Source organism: Colletotrichum tamarilloi, assembly GCF_030869305.1.
Source record: "Colletotrichum tamarilloi strain Tom-12 chromosome Unknown Scaffold_72.1, whole genome shotgun sequence".
Classification (NCBI taxonomy): Eukaryota; Fungi; Ascomycota; class Sordariomycetes; order Glomerellales; family Glomerellaceae; genus Colletotrichum; species Colletotrichum tamarilloi.
In genome coordinates, this window is record NW_026849455.1 from 4,790 (window position 1) to 23,373 (window position 18,584).

The 18,584-nt window shown below is 54.1% G+C and overlaps 7 protein-coding genes across 7 annotated transcripts; 5 read left to right on the forward strand and 2 right to left on the reverse strand.

Moving 5' to 3' along the window:
* Window positions 1-338: 338 nt before the first annotated feature.
* Window positions 339-2,108, reverse strand: CTAM01_12138 (sugar transporter; the record flags this gene model as incomplete). The annotated part of the gene is made up of 3 exons (XM_060528145.1): window positions 339-999; window positions 1,065-1,823; window positions 1,897-2,108. 3 exons carry the CDS (start codon window positions 2,106-2,108, stop codon window positions 339-341), a joined length of 1,632 nt encoding a protein of 543 aa, XP_060377164.1.
* Window positions 2,109-2,985: 877 nt separating this feature from the next.
* On the forward strand, window positions 2,986-5,328 carry CTAM01_12139 (alpha-L-fucosidase; the record flags this gene model as incomplete). Its single annotated transcript, XM_060528146.1, has 1 exon — window positions 2,986-5,328. One exon carries the CDS (start codon window positions 2,986-2,988, stop codon window positions 5,326-5,328), a length of 2,343 nt encoding a protein of 780 aa, XP_060377165.1.
* A 2,127-nt stretch (window positions 5,329-7,455) lies between these two features.
* CTAM01_12140 (uncharacterized protein) lies at window positions 7,456-8,055 on the forward strand (the record flags this gene model as incomplete). Its single annotated transcript, XM_060528147.1, has 2 exons — window positions 7,456-7,643; window positions 7,701-8,055. Coding segments are annotated over 2 exons (543 nt in total), but the record flags the coding sequence as incomplete, so codon positions are not given.
* Window positions 8,056-8,276: 221 nt separating this feature from the next.
* Window positions 8,277-10,180, forward strand: CTAM01_12141 (uncharacterized protein; the record flags this gene model as incomplete). The annotated part of the gene is made up of 2 exons (XM_060528148.1): window positions 8,277-8,504; window positions 8,597-10,180. The coding sequence occupies 2 exons, from the start codon at window positions 8,277-8,279 to the stop codon at window positions 10,178-10,180; spliced, it is 1,812 nt and encodes a 603-aa protein (XP_060377167.1).
* A 3,348-nt stretch (window positions 10,181-13,528) lies between these two features.
* CTAM01_12142 (uncharacterized protein) lies at window positions 13,529-13,951 on the reverse strand (the record flags this gene model as incomplete). Its single annotated transcript, XM_060528149.1, has 2 exons — window positions 13,529-13,743; window positions 13,819-13,951. 2 exons carry the CDS (start codon window positions 13,949-13,951, stop codon window positions 13,529-13,531), a joined length of 348 nt encoding a protein of 115 aa, XP_060377168.1.
* A 299-nt stretch (window positions 13,952-14,250) lies between these two features.
* On the forward strand, window positions 14,251-14,745 carry CTAM01_12143 (uncharacterized protein; the record flags this gene model as incomplete). Its single annotated transcript, XM_060528150.1, has 1 exon — window positions 14,251-14,745. One exon carries the CDS (start codon window positions 14,251-14,253, stop codon window positions 14,743-14,745), a length of 495 nt encoding a protein of 164 aa, XP_060377169.1.
* A 2,552-nt stretch (window positions 14,746-17,297) lies between these two features.
* CTAM01_12144 (uncharacterized protein) lies at window positions 17,298-17,606 on the forward strand (the record flags this gene model as incomplete). Its single annotated transcript, XM_060528151.1, has 1 exon — window positions 17,298-17,606. The coding sequence occupies one exon, from the start codon at window positions 17,298-17,300 to the stop codon at window positions 17,604-17,606; it is 309 nt and encodes a 102-aa protein (XP_060377170.1).
* Between the last annotated feature and the right edge of the window lie 978 nt (window positions 17,607-18,584).

Here is an 18,584-nt window from a genome sequence, read left to right on the forward strand (position 1 = left end):
TTGGCCTTGGTGTGTGGGGGAGGTTGATTTTTGCAGTGTTGGGTGGATTATGGGTATACGTGACGATAGGAAGTGACTTGCAGGGTTAACCGTCATTGGACGAGTTGATGTAAGGAACAGTTGAGGTAGGTATGATGAAGTCGAAGTAGACATGCGGGCATGCTGGCAGACCTTCGCCAAGTGTCGTTCTCAAAGTCCTTGATGCAAGATAAATCAAATTGGATATCGGAGCCCCTTGAAAATCAAAGGACAGACTACCAATAACACGCTATCCATATCAACTCCAAACCGAGTTCATGCCTCGTGTTGTGCCATGCGTGACCACGAGTTCAGGCATCTCAAAGCTGCGATACCCCATTCTGGCGATCAAGTTTCGCCTTCTCCCTCTTGGCATCCGCAATCTTGATACTCAACTTGACAGGCTTGCCGCCCGGCGTCTCAAAGATGGTATCAATCTCCTCCAGGTTCAGCTTACTCGTCTCAGGGAAGACGTAGTAGCTAATGATAATCTGAATAAAGTTGTACACAATGTACACGGCCCAGATCTTGTACCCAACTTTCCCGACGCCGATGCCGATACCATAGTTGTGCACCACGGCCGCGATGGCCTGGAACATGGCAAACAGGCCCATGCCCTTGGCACGCAGCGGCAGCGAGAGCAGCTCGACCGGGTAGAGGTTGTGCATGGTCGCGATGAAGGTGGCGCTGCAGACCTGGAAGAGGTAGATCCAGACGACCGTCAGGATGGCCGTCGTCTTCTGCTCGCTGAGGTTATACTGCCAGCTCGTGATGGTGACGGCAATCTGGGCGCAAATCATGCTAATCAGTCCGGCGAAAATGAGGGTGCGACGACGGAAGTAGTCGATGATATAGGAGCCGAAGAGAGTGAAGACAAAGTAGATCGCCGTCGAGCCGAGGCTGATGCCAAGTTGGTCGAGTTGCGAGGTGATACCGATTGTGTCGAGCGCGGGAGCCAGGTAGTATCCGATGATGCCGCCACTGTTGGTGATTGATGTTAGCATTGACAGCGATAAAGAGCGAGGGGGTTCAGAGAGATAACGTACCCATTCCACTGTTGGAAAACAGCGTAGACCGCCAGGACAACGGTGCGGAACCACACGGCCTTGGTGAAGAAGACCCGGAAATCCCAGGTGGCGCGGAACCCAGCCTTTGTGGTCTCGATAGACTCCTCAATCTGCAGGATCATGAGGTCGACAATCTCGTGGTTGATGTCGTTGTCGGTCGTCATGTACCTTGCCACGACGCGACGGGCTTTCTCCTTCTTGCCGCGCATGTAGAGGAAACGAGGCGACTCTGGGCACACGAAGTAGATTGTGACACACACGAAGAGAGGGAAGATGGCCTGGATGAAGAAGGCTATCCGCCACTGCCAGTCGCTGTCCCAGTTCGTCAAACCCATCATGATACCAATCATCATCAGCGAGCCGACCTGGAAACAAGCGCCAAAGACACCAACGAGGCGACCACGAAGGTGTACAGGCGCAAGCTCGGCAACGTACTGCGGCGCGGTGCAAAGCGCTGTGCCGAATCCAAGGACGAGACGGCCGATGAAGAGACAGGCCAGGTTCGGGGCCATGGCCTGCATGATAGCAGCGATGATGACGAGAGCGTTGCCGAGGAAGTTGACACCCCGACGGCCGAGGACGTCGGCGCAGCTCAGGAAGGGAGCACCCAAGAAGCCACCAATTTGCATCAGGGCGTTGATCGTGGAGATGATGACACCAGCGTTGCCGAACCCGTAGAAGTCGTGCCATCGGTCGTTGGAGTTGATTCCGCTGATGACACCCCAGTCGATACCGAAACTATTCACAGAATGATCAGCACCATCATCCCTTTACCTCCGTCAAAGACAAACAGGATCCGTTGTTTTCTTACCCTGCTTGGTTGCAGCCCATCACGAGCATGTATCCAAAGATGTAAAGGCCGGTCTTGGACTTCAGTGTAAGGGCTTCAGCTGACTTACGCATCATGTCAGCCTCTGAGATGCGGGTTGCCGCGACTTCTTCGACGGCAACACCAATCTTATTCGCCTGGGCGACATCGTCGTGAAAGATGACCGTGTGGTCAACATCTTCTCGAGGCGCCATGATTGGCTAGACGTTCTTGCTTTGGCGCAGAACACCGCTTCGTGGAATCTCGTCAGGTGAGGATCGAGGCAAATGGAAACGCGGGTGAAGAAACGAGAAGCCCGAGTCTCTGGGACCGTGGGATCTCAGGTTGCAGCGGTGCCTCGGCGGATATATAGAGCTTCCCCAACCTCAGCTCTGGGAGCGGGAAGACACGACCAGAAGGGCTGCTTTCATCCTGCACTGCTACCCTTCTAGTGCAACACGGAATGGCCTTCCGATAGCTGGGTCTCGAACCCTGAAGAGGGATGCGATCCCCAGACTCTCAGACGTTCCAACTGGCCATGTGGTTCACATGAGATGCTCCTTGCAGCACGAACCAGTCCAAATCCACTGCCGATTCCCCTTCCTTCGCCTCTAGAGCAGCCTCTGTATTTCCCCTAGATCCACTCAACAGCTCAGACAGCATCGGCTTTGTCTGATGATGATTGGCCGGGGCGGTTGTAAACATGCAGTTGGATCAGACAGGCATCACATCCCTCCGGAATGAGCATATTCGGTCTGCTTTCACCCGTGATGATTGGCTCGAGGCAAACGGCCGGCCGGCTACCCCACACTCCCCGAGCCAATTTTCCTCAAATGATACGACGCCGAGGCTTCTACCCCAGTCCATCGTGGGTTGTCTGGGGTTAAAGTCGCCTAGGGCCGCCCGGCTCTCATCGTCTTTGAAAGAGGGCTTTTGGACGGCCAAAACAGATTCTGATCACCAGCTCATCAGAGTTTTGTCTCTTCCCCAACCCCGTTTGTCTTGGAAGTTTGCGGTCCAGACTAGACCAGAACGTCTCTCGAAGTAGTCCAATCCGGGCACCGGCATACCGGCACGTCGTTCCCAGGCAAAATGCCCCCCGTTCATGGTCCAGAAAGCTTCGGCTCCGGCTCCGGCGAGGGCCGATCTCCCAGTTCCTCGCGTCTCCACTACCAGTCCCCCGCCTCCGAATGGTCTGAAGCTCTACCAATCGGCAACGGGCGGCTGGGTGCCATGGTCTATGGGCGAACTGATACCGAGCTCTTGCAGTTGAATGAGGACTCGGTGTGGTACGGCGGGCCGCAGGACAGGACACCAAAGGACGCCCTCCGCCACTTGCCGACACTCCGACAGCTCATCCGAGATGAAAAGCACGCCGAGGCCGAGTCTCTCGTGCGAGAGGCCTTCTTCGCGACGCCCGCCAGCATGCGACACTATGAACCGCTGGGCACTTGCACCATTGAATTCTGTCACGCCACTGAGGATGTCACGGACTACCGCCGATACTTGTGTCTGGAAACCGCGCAGATGACTGTCGAATATCGATGTCGTGGTGTCTCTTACCGTCGAGACACCATTGCCAGCTTCCCAGATAATATTTTGGCGTTTAGGATCACGGCATCGGAGGCCGCTCGATTCGTCATTCGACTGAACCGAGTCAGCGAGATTGAGTGGGAGACCAACGAGTTCCTCGATAGCATCGACGCAGTGGACGGGCAGATTACACTGAGTGCGACGCCTGGCGGACGGAATAGCAATCGATTGTCTATTATTCTCAAGGTTTCTTGCGATGACGCTGCAGGATCCGTAGAGACTGTCGGTAACTGTGCCGTGGTGACCTCTTCAGCGTGTACGATTGCCATTGGTGCTCAGACGACCTACCGAGAGAACGAACCCGAAGAAGCCGCTAGGGGTGACGTCCTCAAGGCACTGAAAACCCCGTGGGCCACACTGGTTGATCGTCATCAGGTGGACTATCGGAACCTCTTTGGTAGAACGACACTTCGTATGTGGCCTGATGCCGACCATCTCCCAACAGATCAGCGAATCAAACAGAACCGAGATCCCGGGCTGATTGCTCTATATCAGAATTACGGTAGGTATTTGCTCATCTCGGCAAGCCGAGACTCTGTCAAGGCGCTGCCTGCGACGCTGCAAGGCATCTGGAACCCTTCTTTTGCTCCACCTTGGGGATGCAAGTATACCATCAACATCAACCTCCAGATGAACTATTGGCCGGCCGGACCGTGTAACTTGACCGAATGTTCTGTTCCGATGCTCGACTTGCTAGAGCGCATGGCGGAGCGAGGGAGAAAGACGGCAAAGACCATGTACGGCTGTGGAGGATGGTGTGCGCATCACAACACTGATATCTGGGCAGATACAGACCCCCAAGACCGATGGATGCCCTCTACTATCTGGCCTCTCGGGGGTGTCTGGGTTTGTATCGACATATTTGAGATTTTGCAGTACCAGTATGACGAGATCCTTCACAAGCGAGCCGCAACTGTCTTGGAGGGTTGTATTGTTTTTCTTCTCGACTTTCTAGTGCCATCAGCTTGCGGCACATACTTGGTAACGAACCCATCGCTATCACCCGAAAACACCTTCATCTCTGATTCAGGCGATGCTGGTATTCTCTGCGAAGGTTCCGCCATCGACATGACTATTGTTCGAATAGCCTTTGAGAGATATCTTTGGAGTACTGATAAACTGCGCGTTAACAGCCAGTTGCGAACCAAGGTGATAGAGGCCCTCGGCAGGGTGCCCGAGTTGTCTGTCAACGCCGACGGCTTGATACAAGAGTGGGGAGTAAAGGACTACAAAGAGCTTGAGCCGGGCCATCGACATGTCTCCCACTTGTTTGGGTTGTACCCGGGAGAAAGCATCAGCCCTGGGAGATCTCCAGAACTAGCGACTGCTGCAAAAAGAGTACTGGAACGAAGAGCAGCGCATGGAGGTGGGCACACGGGGTGGAGCAGGGCTTGGTTACTCAATCTCCATGCTCGCCTCCTAGATGCCGAAGGCTGCGGTCAGCATATGGATATGCTGCTTAAGAGCTCGACGTTGCCAAACATGCTCGATAATCACCCGCCGTTCCAGATTGACGGCAACTTTGGTGGGTGTGCCGGCATCCTCGAGTGCTTGGTTCAGTCCAGTGTCTCGCAAGATACCACAGAGAAACATGTAGTCGAGATTCGACTTCTCCCGTCATGTCCCATAAGCTGGCCCGATGGTGAGCTTTCACGGGTTCGAACTAAGGGTGGATGGCTTGTGACGTTGCAATGGCAGAGCAGCAGTATCAAAGAGCCGGTATTGGTGGAATACCCTAGTACTGAAAATGCTGAGGCTCAAGTTGTTTTCCCCGATGGTTCTCGGACTATTGTGTGTGGCGGTGCGCCATTGTCCAAGCAATATGTAGAGCGCCAAGGATAGAAAGGCTAGAATTGTTGATGATCCCAGCCACTTTCATCAATAGACGGACGGCAGAGCTTCGAAGCTTTTTGAGGTTGCTCATGATTCTACAAGCAATCGTCTCATTCATCGTCAGCTCAATTTCGATTTGCCGAGCATGCGAATACACCTGATAAGTCTTTTGCTGCGTATTTTTACTGAATACGGACGCTCGTCCCGAAAGATTTGCGGAGTTTGGCCTTGAGGAGAATTCGGGTGAAGATGATAAATTGGCAAGACAACAACACATGGACCCCTCATTTCCCACGTTTATTTGGCGACCGAGATTTCAGAGCCGCGGCGAACGGACGTTGTCTGCAGGGCGCAAATGGCCCGAGAGTCGGCACTATGACCGCCACTTCCGAGCGGTTGGCGTGAAACATTGGAGACTTTGAAGTTGGGAGCCTTTTTCCAGTCAAAGGGCCGTGGTATCGGCGCGAGATGGATGTTTTGGTCATTGGATCAGGGTCCGCCGAGAGGTTGCACATGCGCCGGCCGTCCGGTCCGTTACGACGATATCGATTGGACGGTTGTATCGGAAGCGACATGAGGACGGAGGGGACAACTTGTATTTGCGACGGGTGTGACGATCGCCGGCCGGGCAGAAATTGGCGACGGAAAATGCGCGGAGCACTGGAACGGAGCTCCCTGCTTATTGAGGAGGATCTCCCGCGTGCGTATCCGTTGGACTAGTGCAACTTTGAACTAGTGAGCCGGTAATTTTTGGAAGGTTAGGTGCATGAGAGGATGACCTAGGATTTTGGTGAGCAAATGGGCGACTTTCTTAGCTTTGTAGAGTTGATGGTGGCATGAGACGGATGGATTTCCAGTGTCATGCGGATGGGACACTGGACCTTGGCGCTTAGGCGTCTGAAACATGGCATCCGAACCTTTCTGCTGGTTCCCGCGAGTGATGTGACTTGTTTCTTTTTTTCTTTTTCTTCCCGAGAGGCTAGGACAATCAGCATCGCAGCTTCGATCGGCGCCAACGCGGCTGCGCCTGTGCAGAGCAACCTCGAAGCGTCTAACAGGTCGCTGTCCAATGTCGTGCAGAAGCCAGAGCCAGCGAAAGCAACAGCAAGCACCGACCAGGCGGGTGGGCACCAAAGCCGCAGCAAAGGAACTCAAGGCAGTTGGTGCCAGTGGTGGGCCGGAAAGGATCAGTGCATTGCATGAACCGAAACTTGGGATGACCCTGATACGGTGATCAAGTCAGCCCGGGAGTGGCCCTGCTCGCTGCCGTCGACCCGTCGTCATCCGAGGATTGAGATTGGAATTGGGGGTCAAAGTCTCTTTGGTCTGGCCTGTTGGTTGGGTTTCTCGTTGCTGAGTCCGTCTGTAGGCTGCGCTCAGTCACTGGCATAGTTTCGGGGCGCGTTTGCAGAGGGTCAGAAAACAATGACGCGGGAGGAGCTTTAAGGCGTCCGATTTGACGAAGGCGGACAATGAGTGAGACAGATGGTCTTTGGTGTATCCACTGGCTCTACTTCCACCTAGACATTAAGATAGTTTTCGCGTGGCGCATTGTACAAGGCGTCTCCGCCGTAATGTGGATGATCGCCGCCAGCCATATGGCAATAGCTTCGCCGTGGACATGTATTGAGAGAGAACCCAAGGTGGATAGACTGAGGAGTTGGGAGTGTCCTGGTAGGGAAGACTAGACGTTGATCGAAGAAATAATGCGGGTGGTTGAAGCTTGAAATGACTCCTCTGCTGCCAGCGGATGTTGCAGGAGTAAAATGACGAAGGAGGGGCAGCGACAACACACACCAAGTATCCACGGTACGTATCTTTCTCCCAGGAAGATGGAAGGTGAGGTCGTGGACGGGTGCAGCGGTACGTACATCGTTCACGGAGATGCTCAGGGCAGGTGGTGTTTCCTCTTGAGGGCAGTTGCCAAAAAAAGGTACACTCTCCACCATCAAGGTCCCCATCCAGCGCTGTGATTGGCAGGTCCAGCCAGATGAGTCCCTTCCTGCGTCTTTTCCCGCGCCTACCTTAATACTTGACGAGAGTGCCTTAGGTAAGGAGATATTACATAATCGTCATCAGCCACTCACCTTTTGTTGCCCGTGGTAGCAGCCAGTGGTCCTGAACAGGACTAGCGCGCTGCCACGACAAGGGGTGACAGGGGGCAACCCGCAACAGCAACAACGACGACCACCACACACACCACACGCCCGTCGCCCACACGCCCACTCGCACACTCCACGCCCACTCACGCCTGACCGACATCAACATTGCACCGACCTTTCCCTTTCCTGTCCACTCCCGTCCTGTCCCAGCCATGCCCAGCTGTGTATCCGGTCAGTCCAGTCCCTGAAAGTCTTGTGTCGCCGATAGTGAGCGTGCAGATGCATCTCTCTTCCGCCGACATCTCGACACCGACGACGACAACGACGACTACGACTTCGACAAACAACGACCACGGCCACCGATAACCGACCACCACCGATCGACGACACAGGTAAGTCTTCGACGCCCAGTATCAACATCGACAACCACCCACGCGACATTCCGGGCCTTTCCATTCTTCCATTTCGACATCCTCATTTTCCGAGTCGGGCTCTTCGTCTTTCCCACGCTTTGATACGACACTCCCAACCACCCACAACAACACTTGGAAGTCGGTACGTGCGATGTGTTCTACCACCATCGATCGCGTCAAATCTGGCGAGCGATAGAAGGCTGACGACAACGACACAATAGCACGCATTTGACGACTTTGACAATCATTCACATCGACGACTACAATTTTCATTTGTATCACTTCAACAACTTCTATTTGCGACCGCAGCGAGTGCCCCCACCTCGCACGTTTTGCGCCCACCACCACCAAACCCAACCACCCACAGTTACTCGCCCGATAACCGCCGAGCATCACATGCGATCCGAATAAACATCGCGACGGCGGCACAATCACAACAACCATGGCAGAGCCACCATCCTCACCGCCCAGCGAGGCGATGAGCCCTGAAGATCAGCTGCGCTGGTACAAGTCTCAGTATGCATCACTCGAGGAGGAACTGTCCGAGTTCAGGGAGTCCAGCAAGGAGCTAGAGCAGGAGCTCGAGAAGGATATCGAGCAGGCCGAAAAGAGGGAGCGCAAACTCCAGGAAAAGGCAGAGAGCCTCAAGTTCGAGGCCGAGGAGTGGAAGGTGAGATCATACCCTCTCCCGCCGGTTACCGTTTATCGGCGCGCATATCACATACCGAGAGATGTCCAGTTCTAACTGACCTTTCCCTCCAGTCAAAATACAACCAAGCCAAGAAGGATGCGAATACGGCTCAAAACACCCTGGAAAAGGAAATCACAACACTGCGCGACACCAACAGGACACTCCAGCTCAAGCTACGCGATATCGAGGTCGCCAACGATGATTTCGAGAGACAGGCACGGAACACCAGCTCCTCCCTCGAGGACCTCGAATCCAAGTTTAACAGTGCGATCGAGCGCAAGGTCATGATGGAGGAGGAGATCAAAATCGGTGAACAGGAGCGAGAAACGCTGCGCATCGAGGCGCAACGCCTGCGCGAGGAGCTTTCCGACCTCAAGATTGAGGCCGAGGTGCTCCAGGACAAGATCAAGAAGCAGGAGCAACGTCATCTGTCCGCCATATCCACCGACCTTTCCGTTCTTTCATCCCCCGTTTTCGACAAGACCCTCGACGCCTCCCCCGGCTCAACCGCGAGCTCGCCCATGGTATCGACGCCGCCCGATGCGGAAGCTCTCCCTGCTGCCAAACCCGCCCAGATCAGCGAGCCTCCATCCCCGCCAATGTCCGACGTCTCCGCTTCCGTACCCAAGAGGATTGTCTCCCGAACACCCCTCAAGACCCCGGCCAAGACTCCGGCATCGGCGACTCGCAAGTCGCGTCTGCCGTCCACCGAACACAGCATCACGCCCAAGCCTCGTTCATTCACGACATCCGTGAGCAGCACCCGGCCGTCTGGAGGTCGTCCCTCAACCGGGCCACCGACACGCACACCTGCTCCTCGCACCGCCCCTCGCTCCATCTCCACCCGCATGCCCCCCAAGCCTGCCAACAACTCTCTCGCCCACATCAGAACCCTTACAGCTCAGATGCAGCGTCTGGAAGCTCGCGTACACAATGCACGATCGAAGCTGCCTGCTCCCGTCACAACACCACCTCGAGCCTCACCCCGCTCCTCGGTTCTCGGAGTCCACAGCGTACCGTCAACGGTTACTATCCGCTCACGGAAACGTCCCAGTGGCTCCACCGCCTCATCAGTACGGGGCGACGACACTACGCCATCCAACCCCAACTTCTCTGCCAGCACACGATCCAAGCATGTACCTCGTCTTAGCACGTCAGGTGTCAGCCGGTTGTCTTTTGGTCCGCTGCCGAACCGAAACCCAGGGGCTGGTCTTGAACACAGCGATTCCACAATGTCTCGGCCGAGCTCACGGGCTAGCATCTCGTCGTACGCCAGGCCATCAAGTCGCACAGAAATGGCACCGCCCCGTCCCATCAGCCGCACCAGTATGTCTGGCACCCGGACACCCCTGGGTCGTCCTCGCAGCTCCTTGGGTGGCAGCCTGCATGCGCGCTCTGCTAGTATCAGCAGCCGCATCGATATTGACGAGGGCGACGAAAATGGCGAATTCAGAACACCTAGCAGGAGAGGCACGTATTCTCGCTTAGAGGCAGAAAACTCTGTGAGCGGTATTCCAGCCCCTACAAGCGGCATCCCGATGCCAAGCGGGAGACGGCAAAGCGGAGGAAGCGTCTCAGGGAGGCGAAGCTCGATGGGCCTGAGGAGTTCCATCATGGGCGCTCAGGATCAACTCGTTGAAGAGGAGACGTACTAGGCAGGGTTGAATCAAACCATCACAGGAGGGGGATTACTTGATACCAACAGAGCAGCACTGTTGCTTCTGACTACTTGACCCGGTGCATATGCAGTCGGGCCATGGGCAGCTGCGCAATCACAGCGAGCAACATACATACCCTCATTTCCAAATGAGAAGAGAGACGAGAGAGTCTCATTCTTTTCTTCATCTCATTTCCTTTGTTCATTGCTTCTTCATGACTACGGGGTTTCCAGGGCAGGCGTGTGGATACAAACTGCTGCATCCGAGGCGTTGGTATGATTCTAGGGTTTCAAACGGGAACGGGGGATACAGCATGGCGGTGCCTTCTTTTCGGTTTCTTCTCTCTTGTTTTTCGCAGTCCGGGGGAATACCTTTTTGTTGACACGCAAGCGAAACTGCTACAACTACAACTCACTTTCACAACTACCAAACACGCACACCGAAACACCCCCCCCCCCCCCCAAAAGATCCGTCGAAACATACCTTGGTCTGAATATACTGGTTTATTACTTCATGATTTGCTGCTTGAGTTCCATTGAGGCAGGTGTTTGTGAGTAACGTATCGGTCAAGTCTGTGACGATGAGAAAAGGATGAAGCATCGGGCTAAGTACGGTGAAGGGCGTGATGGTTGGGAGGTATTCCTGGGGAGTGGGCACCTGTACAGCCGAAGTTCTGCTCCAAACACTGCGACACCAATGTCGGCACTCAACGCGGACAGTGTACTCATGTGCCCAGCCAAGGCTATGTGAACATTATATTGTTTGTCAATGAAGATCAGACGAAGGTCGCGTGATGTGTTTCCCGGGTTCAGTTTGTCGCCGATTCGGCGTTGCGTCGGTGGTAGAGGAGAATGGGTGGGTGGGGTGTGGTGGAGTCGACTGACCCCGCGCCGGTTCCTGTCCGCCGTTCCGGTTTGTGTTTGTGGAGGGGCCGAGTTTTGGGGAAGGTTGAATCTGCGTGCCGAGTAGTGAATTAATCAAAAGCCTCCCAGACAAATCAGATAGAGAAGAATCCTTGACGAAGTGAATAGATTGCTCTTCAATCAGGATGCGCCCGATGGCCACTCTCCATGTATGATTTACTTACTTACTGGTGGTGTTTATTGGGGTGGCCGGTGTGTATCGTTACACAGACACGCACTCTTCCGCGCATTCACCACAGCAAAAATAAACAAAATCACTGACCCAAAAGCCATCAAACAAACCAAACAAAAGGTACTGTTCCCACACCGAGGTTCGAACTCGGGTCTCTCCGGTAAATAGTCAGAATCACGGACTGAAAGCGGAGTATCCTAACCACTGGACTATATGGGACTTTCCATGGGTTGGTGACCTTGATGAGGTCGTGGTGGACCGCGGCTGTTCGTGGTCCAAGTAGGTGCTTTAGTGATGACGGCCACATTTCTTAGCTTGCCACTGCGCACAATGACACCGCCTCTTTTCGGTTGGAATGAATTGCGAAAGAGTTGATACATGTATGGATAAGATAGGAGTCTAATTTGAGGTGTAGAATTTAGACTGGACAGGTCTTGGGGGTGTTCGTTGAGGTTATTCAACTCTGAATGCATATATTGCATGACGAACCATTTTATCACGAATTCAAAACGATGGTCCTAGAACGAGGAAAATAGCCACACCAGCTGACGCTTGTTGAAATGCCCATTGATCCCGTGAATCCAATCCGAGAACCTCTAGAGAACTTTTCCCAAGTTTCAGAATTTATTTATCTCGCTTTTTGTGTACATCTTTGCTGAACCACGCATCCAAAGACCGTTTATCCATCACCACATATTACTAGGTCACCCACGGGGGGAACACCAACTCAACCCACACAAAGGATCTTATCCTTCCATTCCAAGGATAATTGTACTAATCTGACTGTATCATTCTTTCGTGGCCGCTGCCGTGGTGCGACTTGATCACCGAGCTCAACTCATAACGCATCCTTCAACACGACTATCCTACTAAACAGCCAGACACGGAAGAAGCCGCGCTGTCAGCCTTGTCCCCTAGTAAAGCTCACTAGACTTGAGCAAATATCTCCACATCAGAAGGGAGAGAATCCGCCGAATAGACATGTTCTTCTTGCAATGATTCTGCTCATATGAGGTACTTCATTGGGGTGCTGATCTCATCACCTTTGTATGTGTTGTCTCATGCACACATGTCGCGGACTACGTTCATTGTACTGGCTTGAGTAAAGACCATGAAGACTCGGCCAATCCGCCCATGTACCTCCTGCAGGCGTGCCACTCGCTATACCTTGAACATGGCATGCGCAGATCTGCCGAAGCAAACATATCTACAACTACGCGCAAGCACCTTGAGGTCTGACGTGCGGCACACAGCTCCAACATTTACTGGAGACCTGTCATAAGACACGGGAACCACCTGTCGACGAGGCTTGTCTAAGGGAAGAATCCAAAACCAGGACCAAGGCCGCGGCTTCGGTGCTGGCTATTTCGTTTCGTGAGTCGGTTTCTCTCAAGGTAGTGTCCTGGCATGTGCGTGCAGAGTATACGGCGGGTCGCCGGGTTGCCTTTCAAGCTTCGATACATCCCAAAGACTGTAGGTACAGAGGCAGCCATCCCAGCTCTGGAACTTTGACATCCGCTGGCTGTAGAGAAGTAGCTTGCGGGGTGCGCAGAGAGAACCAGTTCATCGACATCAAACAAGACATTCGTCCCAGTCTCGGCTTTGAATAGCACTTGGCCTCATCTCATCCAACTGCCACGAGCGACATGCCAAGTGGCCAAACCTATCTGTACGTCGCTTGGCTAAACTTGCTGTGCAGATGCGGTCTCAGAGTAACGGTTGACTACCTACAGTGACGCACGTACCTGCAAACCCAGTTCGGACGGGCAGGCTAAGACCGGCGTTCAGAGCCGCTCGAGACACGATGCGGTCGGCAGTCGAGCTGCAGGCGCAGTCCTATGTGGCTCTGGTAAGTAAGACTGTGGGGTACCCACGATCTGGACGACAAAGGTTGATTGAGGAAGCGTGGACGTATTTGTAGGCAACGGCTTGTCATGTCAAGATGCGGCTGGAAATATCTGTAAATGACCTTGGATCAGAGATCTGTAGATTACCTTTGATCAACGTCCCGTTAATGGTCCTGCTAAATTCAGTGTCAGCGAACGCCGTCTCACCGGCGCTGGCTCCCGCCCATCGGCGTCACAGGTCGGAGCTGAAGGGGGAAGCCTGGCTATTATTAGGGGCACGAGCAGTCCGTCCGCTCCGGCTAGGAGAGATGGACGTCAATGGTGGGGCCCGTCTCTTTTGGGGAGTGCCGTCTCTCTGAGATAAAAAAAAAAGGACGAAGGATGATGACCGGAAGTGGGCGCGTCAGATTACGCGCAGTACGTCCCCAGCTTTGACAGGATCGGATCTGCTCGCCCCGTCTTTATCGCGGCCAAGTAGGCATTTGTAGGGAGCTAGTGTAGCATCCGCTCTGCTCTCCGAACGAGGCGCCGAGGACGGGACGGCCTGAGGGGCCAATGCTCGGTGATATCCTCGCTCTGGGGCGTATTGGTGTACAGATACGTTTCGTAACTTCTGGTCTTGGGTTATGATGGGGATTAGTACTCTATCGCGGCGGGAATGGGCCAACGGAAGTCCGCGCCATAAGTACTGACAAGCCGGAATGTTGCGGTGCCGTGGATGGGATGGGCCGGGGAACTTGAGTAGGTGACGGGAGACCTCGGCCGCAGAGGGGTGGTGGAAGAAGCGAAGCTTCGGGTTCGCAGCGGCGGCAGCGGCAGTGGCCATGAGACGGACGCGTTCAGGGTGCAGAGAAGCACTGTGTGGTGAAGTTGAGATTAACTAGTTGGGAACTAAGCAGGCCTAGGTATCCATACCATGGGTTTGGTCCTGAGTTGAGGAAAGGCGTTCGTCCGCGAGGTGGTATCTTGCTCTCTCTCACTGTCGGAATCCCACTATCATTAGCCTCAGTCAGCATGCTGGCTGCATTTTGGCTTTCCCATCCCACAGAACATTTGTGGCTGCAGCTGACGACTGAGGCTGCGAGCCCCCTGCTCTAGGCGCGGTTCAAGTCTGAATCGATATTGATGTCGTTGGCGCCTGCGGGTTGGCTTCAAGCCGGGTGGAGACAGGAATGGAGCACGGGCTCCGCAGATGGACGGACAAGATGTTGGGGATCTGCGGGTGGAGATTTTCTCTTTTGGTCTGGCGCTGGTTGGCAATGTTTTTTCTCCCCCTTCTTCGGTGCTCTCTTCTCCTTCTTTGGGTGGGGGCTTGGTTGTTTTCGTGAGTTCGCTATTGGTGCTTGGAGAACCCCTGGCATTTCTCGAAGGGGCCCATCGAAGGCGACCCCCAAATTGTGTCCCAAAATCCCAATTGTTGGGGGGACCGACATTTACCGCCCACGTCGACGTGGCTCGGCAAAGCTCATCGGCGACGGCATTGATGTTGGTGGTGGGAGGCAAGGCCAGGGCCTAGCAATTCCAGCTGCTATCGGCTTGACGAGGACCCCTTATCGGGTTGGACCGGTGGCCCCTTGGCCTGGCGCTTGGCTTGGTTGGAATTTGCATGTTGAATGGTGAAGCTCTGCCCCAAGACCTTGGACTCTGGGGGGAATGCAAGATGCGAAACTGAAGAGAACGAGACTTTGGCGTGGTTCGCGCGGTCTGTCCCATCCGAGACACCAAAGGTTTAGACACAAGCGTTTGGCCACTGAGTGAATACCAGTCCAAGCCAGCAGCGGGTGAGACCGAGAGTTGGGACGTTTGTATTTGCCCTGTATGCCCTGAACTTTGTGGTTCAGCATTCTCCGTCATCCATGGCGAGTGTAATAGTGCTCGACGGGGACTTGATCTGAAGCCTGCGCTATATGTGCATAGGTTCTGCAGAAGGCCAAGGAGGTACTAGGTCGGTAAACTTGGGTACCTGGCCCGTTCTGCGTACTGCGTACTGCGTAGCCTGTAGGTGCGAGTACTGCGTAGGACTAGCGGAAGCTGATGGACGTCCCCGGACGGAGAACCGGCGAGGCTAGGCGGTTTAGAGGTGCGTAAGCGAGTCGACAGTTACGGCGTTAGGTTGTTGAGGCTTGCACCCCTGGACGACGTGGGCGACGCCTGACAGACCGCCTGCGAGATTGGGTATGGGCTGGAGGGGTGGTCGATGGGGACACCCTGATGGAGCTTTTCTGATGAAACTTGAAGGGGCGGCCTGTCCATTTGTTCCATACTCCCAGACTCTCAGTGCCGGGCGACAAGAAGTCGGGGCCGATGAAAGTTGGGATGCCAAATGGGATGGATGCAAGAGATGCGCGCATTGATCGTGCCGGGCTCCTGAACTCGTGGGAGGGCAGACTTTGCCAGTATGTGTTTGCTTGCTGGGTCCGGGGTTGCCAACGGCGCTCTCGAGCTGTGGGTGTCGGGTCTGGGTGTAATTATACGGCGTTGATGAGGTTAACGATCGGTGTCTAACGGCCGGCGGTGCGGTGCGGCGGTGTCAGAGTACAGTGACAGGGTGCCATTGGATCGTGGCAGTCAGGTAACGCAACAGCTTTCGGACATTGTTTGGAGATGCCGTCGGGGTTCGGTGGTGGCAACGATGGCTGACCCGATCCGATCCTCCATCAAGTTCAGGAGCCCGCGGAGGGTACATCAGATTTTGGTAGGGAAAAACTAGGAGCTGAATTCTGGATGCGATTGTGACATTTCGTAGCGAAGGTGATGTGTGTATGTGTGTGTGTGTGTGTGTCGCTGTCGCGACCAACGATCCATCTCAAATATTAGGTGTGGTGTTGGAGAATGACAAGGTCTACAAGGCTGGAGGTGACGAAATGGTTGAGAAATTGCGCAACAGTCGAAAATCTCAAGGTGCAAGGCAAGGAAGGAATGCGGCAGCAACGCGCAATACCTAGGAGCTTTGGCCCAAGAGTACGTATCGATAAGGCCAACGATAACGTCCCGGGGTCTACAGGTGGAGACACAGGTGCCTCAAGGTACAGGGGAACTTGCCGCAAGAGAAAAAAAAAAGATGCGAGGAAGAAGCTATGAGACTGAACCAAACAAGTAGCTTTGATTGGAGAGAGAGACACACATTGCTGGCCCAAATCTGAGAGAGAAAAAAAAACAGAAAGATTCCAGCGGCAGAATCCCCTGGGCCGGGAAAGAATGGCAATCAGATGCGCTACGGGATGAGGATCGGTACCTGAAGCCCCGTCATGGCAGACGTACCGGCGCAAGTATCTTTTGTTCCCTGTCCATGGGTGTTCAATGCTCCCGCCAGGTACGTACCGAAAACCAGGGGCAGAGAATGCAGGTTGACGTTTGTTTCCTCACAGTTTTTGTCAAGTACCCAGGATCTGTTTTGTTGCTAGTTGATGTTCATCTTGAAGTGACAACTTTGGGAGGGGAGGTAACATTACCCAACCCAACCCAATCAACGAATTATAATCGAACCTTATCTTCGTGGGGGCTGGGCTGAGAGTTGCAAGGGAGCCAGCATTCAAAACCATCCGAAAAAGGCTGAGAGATACAACGCCGAGGCTTTACTCTGTGGTTTTGGAGGGAAGACTCAAAAGAAAGAGAGACTTTAGAATGAGACTTGAGAGACATTGCCTTACCTAAGCCTTGGTATCCGTACTGCGGTAGGTTAGGTACGTAGTAGGCACCTTGGGTTTTGGGCATGGACAAGGAAGGACTGGTGCAGCCCGCTTGCCCGCCCACCCTTGGGCAGGAGCTCCCCCAACACCCCGGCCATTGGTTGAGGGAGGGGGGCAGAATCTCAGCCGGATAGATGGATTGGGGCATTTTGACAGATGGAGGCAAGGAGGAACCGAGGGAATCAGTGAACAATTAATGCGTTGCCAATATGGAAAAGTGTGAGTATCCATCCAGTCGTGTTCTGTATGTAGCCATCTACATACATCTTGTGTATTTGCAGCGCAGCCCACTGGTAGTCTAGTTGAGCGTATGATGTAAGCTTAGATGTGAGAAAAAGACCCGACCTAACGCTCACAGACTTGATCAATACGTAGACTGGCCGGTAGTGTCAGGTGCAAGTATCACCAGGAACAAGACCAAGAATCATCTCAGTCCTTGGTCTTGCCCAATGTCTAGTGGCCCTTGCTGGTCTGGTCTCAAAAATGGCGATGCGCGTTGAACGGGCAGTTTTAGCTGAGGACGATCTTGCCTACTTACTTTGGGGTAAACTTGGTGATGGTGGTCCGTCACCCGCCGGAGTGAGGTACTCCCGGTACATGGACTCGGGTACCGGCTCAAGTACCTTTTTTGCACCTCGCACGTACTCTCTCTCAGAGGTTCCCCATCCCGGGAAATCTGCCATGCTCCTTCCTCCTCGTCGACCACAGCACCGACAATGGCAAGCACCAAGCACAACCGCACCACGATGCACCAAGCACCAAGCACCGAGACCGACGCCGTACACACATTGACACCGTACTCCGTCCCTAAGCAGATTTGCAGCTTCGTCCTCGTCTTGGTCCCGTCCCCATGGCGATGCCCGGTGCTTCGTGCCATCGTCAAGTGAATCACGTATAACAAGTGAACCTCGCCTGCTGTATCGTGTCTGGTGCCTTCTTTCTCCTGCTCGCTCTCTCCGCCCCCGCGTCGTCCCATTACTTGGCCTCCCCCTTCTCCTTCTTTTTGTCTCTATCTCCATCTCCCGACGGGCCTCCTCGTCGTTGTTATTATATTCTCCGGGTACTTGTCAGACCCCCCTACTATATCTCCTTTCTCATACGGATACGGATCTCCAGGAACCGATAGCTCCTCCCTGGCAGGTGGCAGTGTCGAGGGAACATCTAATTGCAAAGCTTCAGGCAGGGAAACCAACCATTTCGTTCAGATCCAGCTTTAACTTCCTTGAGCTTCTCGCGGAGAAGTAACAAAACCAGCAAAAAACACTATACAGTACGGTAGGTACCCTTGACTATACGGATACTCCAAGCCCGAAAGCATACTCTTCCCGTCCTCTTTCCTTTACCATATCGATCTTCTTTCCCTCTCCGTCCCGGACTTCCTTCCTCACCTAATACGGCCTTACCTGAGCAGTCCCCGAGTTTCCCTTCCTTCCCTCTCTCGAATACGGTACACCGTGCAAAGTACACACCCCCCTTCCCCCCCACACATTTCATCCCGTCCCACCAGGAGGTACAGCTGGAGGTACAGATCAAGGTACACGACGTCTACTTTGATCTCCAGAAAAAGGTACTTGGCCAAGTGACTTTGCGCCCCTCCTCATCCATCCTCACCTTCGTTGCGCTCCTCCCACGCCGTCAACGCCGCTCCAACAATCCCCGTCAAAGTTCCAGGTCCCAAATTCCACATCGCTCATTGCCTCAACCCCGGAACTCCCGTCCAAAGAGTCCACACCTCACACACACACCTCACTCACACGCTCACTCTCACTC